Source organism: Archocentrus centrarchus, chromosome 21 (assembly GCF_007364275.1).
Source record: "Archocentrus centrarchus isolate MPI-CPG fArcCen1 chromosome 21, fArcCen1, whole genome shotgun sequence".
NCBI classification, from domain to species: domain Eukaryota; kingdom Metazoa; phylum Chordata; class Actinopteri; order Cichliformes; family Cichlidae; genus Archocentrus; species Archocentrus centrarchus.
Window position 1 is genome coordinate 11,632,052 of NC_044366.1, and position 4,224 is coordinate 11,636,275.

A 4,224-nucleotide genomic window follows, 5' to 3' on the forward strand; every position below is an offset into this window, starting at 1 on the left:
TCATTGTGAGAGATTAGTCCCACAACAGCAGTGTCGTCAGCAAACTTGATGATGACGTTGGACTCTGACGTGGCCTCGCAGTCATGGGTGTACAGTGAGTACAGCAGAGGGCTGAGCACACAGCCCCTGGGGGATCCAGTGTTGAGGGTGAGGGAGGATGAGGTGAGGTGACCCACTCGTACCACCTGTGGTCTGCTGGTCAGGAAGCTGTGAACCCACCTGCACAGGGATGGGCCCAGGCCCAGGTCCAGCAGCTTAGAGACCAGCCTGGAGGGAACTATGGTGTTGAATGCTGAGCTGTAATCTACAAACACCACTTTAATATACATATGGATAATGCCACAGATTCACTGACCAGAGATTTTAAGTGTATGACTGTGTGGCAGGCAGAGTCAGACCCAAATGCAGGACGCATGAGACATAGCTGGAAACAAAACAGCTTTAACGCTGAGTCTTTTAATAAAGTTTCAGAACTTGCATATATTGCACAAACTTGGGTAAAACAGTCTTTAGACAGGCCTGATTAAAGGCCCTGGCCACAATAAAAGCAGCTGTACCGCTGCGTCGGGGTTGAGCGAGTGAAACAAGGTTTCTGTTATGATAGTCACACAGCAGTCCTGAATATTGTAATTCCCCACCATCAACAATTCCAATTCATCTGTTTTTGTGGACAATAGATCTGGTGTTGGTCATGAATGTCTGAGGGGCTGCTTCCTTGGCCTAGTTAACAGACCCCCTCTACAGCCCCACTTCTGTCTCCGTTCTCTTGGCCTTCTGCACCGCCTTCTGAGCCCGACAACAATCCAGTGAGAGCCCGGTGGTCTCGTTATTTCTGACGATATACTGTGTGTTTGTTGAAAGTCCTTTGTAATGTCGGTTCGATTCACAAATCCAACACACCTTAACTCTGCACGAGTACATGCAAGTTTCACACATCCAAACAGGTTATGCACGCACAAAACCACCATAAAAAACACTAAAATAAAAACCTTCTAGCCACAGCATAAGTGCATTCTGCCATATTATTTTCAGACTCTAGCAAAGTGGGGATTAAAGTTAAAGGAATACTCAGCTCAACAGACCTCTGACTCTGTAGCCTGGCTGCTGAGAAGAAACCTGGGGTTCTTATTTTCTTCAATTGGTGATGAGCCTTACAGAGAACTTTTTTAAAGAGCAACAAACTCTTTAGAAGTATTAGTAGAGTAGGTAGCTACTCCACACTGTGTTGCATCATAATGAAGGGCATCATAGTTACATAATGAAGAGCATCATAGTTACAGGGCTTTCAGAAAGCCTTCTACTGTATTAAAATTTATTTCCCATTGTTGTGTAATCCATTAAAGTAAATTTTATTAAGAAATGATCAGACAAAAGAGGGTTTTCAGGGAATACTGTTAAGTCTTCAGTTTCTATGCCATGTATCAGAACAAGATCCAGAGTGTGGTTAAAGTGGTGGGTGAGCTCATTTACATTTTGAGAGACACCAAATGAGACTAATAATAGATTAAATGCAGTATTGAGGCTGTCATTTTCAGCATCTACATGGATGTAATTTTTTATTTAAAATTATTTTATCTGAACTCAGTACTAAATCAGAGAAAAAAGTCTGAGAAATCAGATAGAAACTGAGCAAGGGTCAGGTGGATGATAGATAACAAATAAAACAGGTTTTTGAATTTTCCAACTAGGACAAGACTAAGACTCAGGCTTTCAAAAGAATTAAAATTTTGTCTGGGTCTTTGATTAATTAATTAATAAGCTGGAATTGAAGATTGCAGCTAATCCTCCTCCTCGACCTGTTACTGTGACTCAGGGGTGTTGAGTCATTTAAACTAACATATTCATCCTGTTGTAACCAGGTTTCTGTAAGGCAGAATAAATCAATATGTTGCTTAATTATTAAATAATTTAGTAACAGGAACTTAGAAGAGAGAGACCTAATGTTTAATAATCCACGTTTAACCGTTTTACTCTTTGGTGAGAATGCTACATTGGTCTTTCTTTGTGAATTTTTATGCTTATATTGTTTTTTGCTGGTTTTTTATTTGTTTTTTGGTGGTCTGGGTGCAGGCACTGTCTCTGTGGGGATGGCAGAAGGAGAGATGCTGCAGAGAGGCAAGACTGCAACTCTGCTTCCTGGTCTCAACCCTGGGTAGTTACATTTGGGGGGGTTAATAAATTGGGCCATATTCCTACAAATGAGAGCTGCTCCATGAGGCTGTACTGTAACAAGTCATGCACCATTTATCACAGGAACACTGTTCAAGCACCAACAAGCTCATTTATGGTATTGTTACATATATATATATATATATATATATATATATATATATATATATATATATATATATATATATATATATATATATATATATATATATATATATATATATATATATATATATATATATATATAACAATACTTTGCTCTTATTTCTTTGTGTAAGAATCCATCCCTTAATGAACAATTATCTAAATGGCACCTTTTCCCACCTTAAAAAGACAGCAATTTCTCACAGATAAATTATGTTAATTTAATTTCTTAAAAAGAAACATTAAGTTGGTCCCTACAAAAATACTGTGGTCTAAAAATAGGATGAGAATTTTTTTTATTGTGAAAAAAAAATACAGAACTTTTGCACTTCTGTTGATTTTAAAACATTTGAACTTTCAGCCAATGGCACAGCTGCAACAGAGAAGGGGGAGTCTCCTCCAAGATCCTGTCTTAAATTTTGCAGCTCACTACAACAAGTGCACATAGAATAAAGGTGCCAACATATCAGTTAAGGATGTTTTTAAGTACTTAGACAGCAAAATGAATACTTCTACTATAGCTGTCTTTTCTCTGACAGGTTTCAGTGCAATACTGAACTACAGAGCCATTCTCTTCTCTCTCACTTTGCTGTGTTATTTTCTAATTCTGGTTATAAACATGTCTCTTATTTTAACTATAATATCTGATCAAAACTTACATGAACCCATGTACATATTTTTGTGTTCTTTGTGCATCAATGGACTTTATGGTACTGCAGGCTTTTTTCCCAAATTTGCCTTTGATTTACTGTCTGATACTCAGGTAATCTCATATGTGGGATGCCTTTTGCAAGTTTTTGTTATATATTCAAATGCAAAAGCCGACTACTCTATTTTAGTGCTAATGGCTTATGACAGATATGTGGCCATATGTAGGCCACTGGAGTATCACACTGTAATGTCTGTGCGAAGGACTGCTGTGTTAGTTACTCTGTCCTGGCTTGTTCCTGTCTGCTGTGAGACTCTCGTTTTGATCTTAACATCAACACTGAAGTTATGTGGCTCCAACATAAACAAAATTTACTGTGAGAACTGGTCAATTGTCAAACTAGCTTGTGGTTCAACAAAAGCAAACGATGTTGTCGGGCTGATTGTTATCTCTTTTTATTGTTGTCATGCTCTCTGTATTGCATGTTCATATGTGCAGCTTGTAAAGTCGGCTTTAAAATCCAGAGAAGGCAGGAGAAAGTTCACACAGACATGTGTGCCACATTTATTTTGTCTGCTTAATGTCACAACTGCTTTGCTTTTTGATCTTATGTACTCGAGGTATGGATCAGCATCTGTATCACAGCACTTAAAGAACTTCATGGCCATTCAGTTCCTCATTATCCCACCTATTTTAAATCCTGTTTGTTACGGATTGATCCTGACTAAAATTCGAAAGCGAATGACATATTTGTGTAGGCTGGCATATCAAAGATTCAGTTTAAAACTCAAATAGCACTAGAAGATTCACTATGAAATTGAGATTAAGAAGGAAAGTCTGACATGTTTCCACTCAGATGATGCTTCATAATTATATATTACATATATATATATATATATATATATATATATATATATATATATATATATATATATATATATATATATATATATATATATAGGGATAGTATGATACCACTTTTTTATGTCTGATACCCATACCGATATTTTACATTTGGATATCTGCTGATGCTGATACAAGTCTGATCTTTTTAAAGAAAAAAAACAAAAAAAAATACAATTGTTTTTAAATGCCTGGATGCAAGTCAAAAGTCTCTCACACAACAAAATAAAAATAATTTAGTTGTCCCATGTACAAGACTAAGGACCAGGGGTGATAGAGCTTTTCAGGCAATGGTGCCAAAGCTCTGGAACTGTTTACCACTCCAGCTCCGTTTAGCTGACTCTGTGGCATCTTTTAAA

At 37.2% G+C, this 4,224-nt stretch overlaps 1 protein-coding gene across 1 annotated transcript; it reads left to right on the forward strand.

The window, feature by feature from the left end:
• Nucleotides 1–2,815: 2,815 nt before the first annotated feature.
• Nucleotides 2,816–4,019, forward strand: LOC115801068 (olfactory receptor 6N2-like; the record flags this gene model as incomplete). The annotated part of the gene is made up of 2 exons (XM_030758770.1): nt 2,816–3,708; nt 4,001–4,019. Coding segments are annotated over exons 1-2 (912 nt in total), but the record flags the coding sequence as incomplete, so codon positions are not given.
• Between the last annotated feature and the right edge of the window lie 205 nt (nt 4,020–4,224).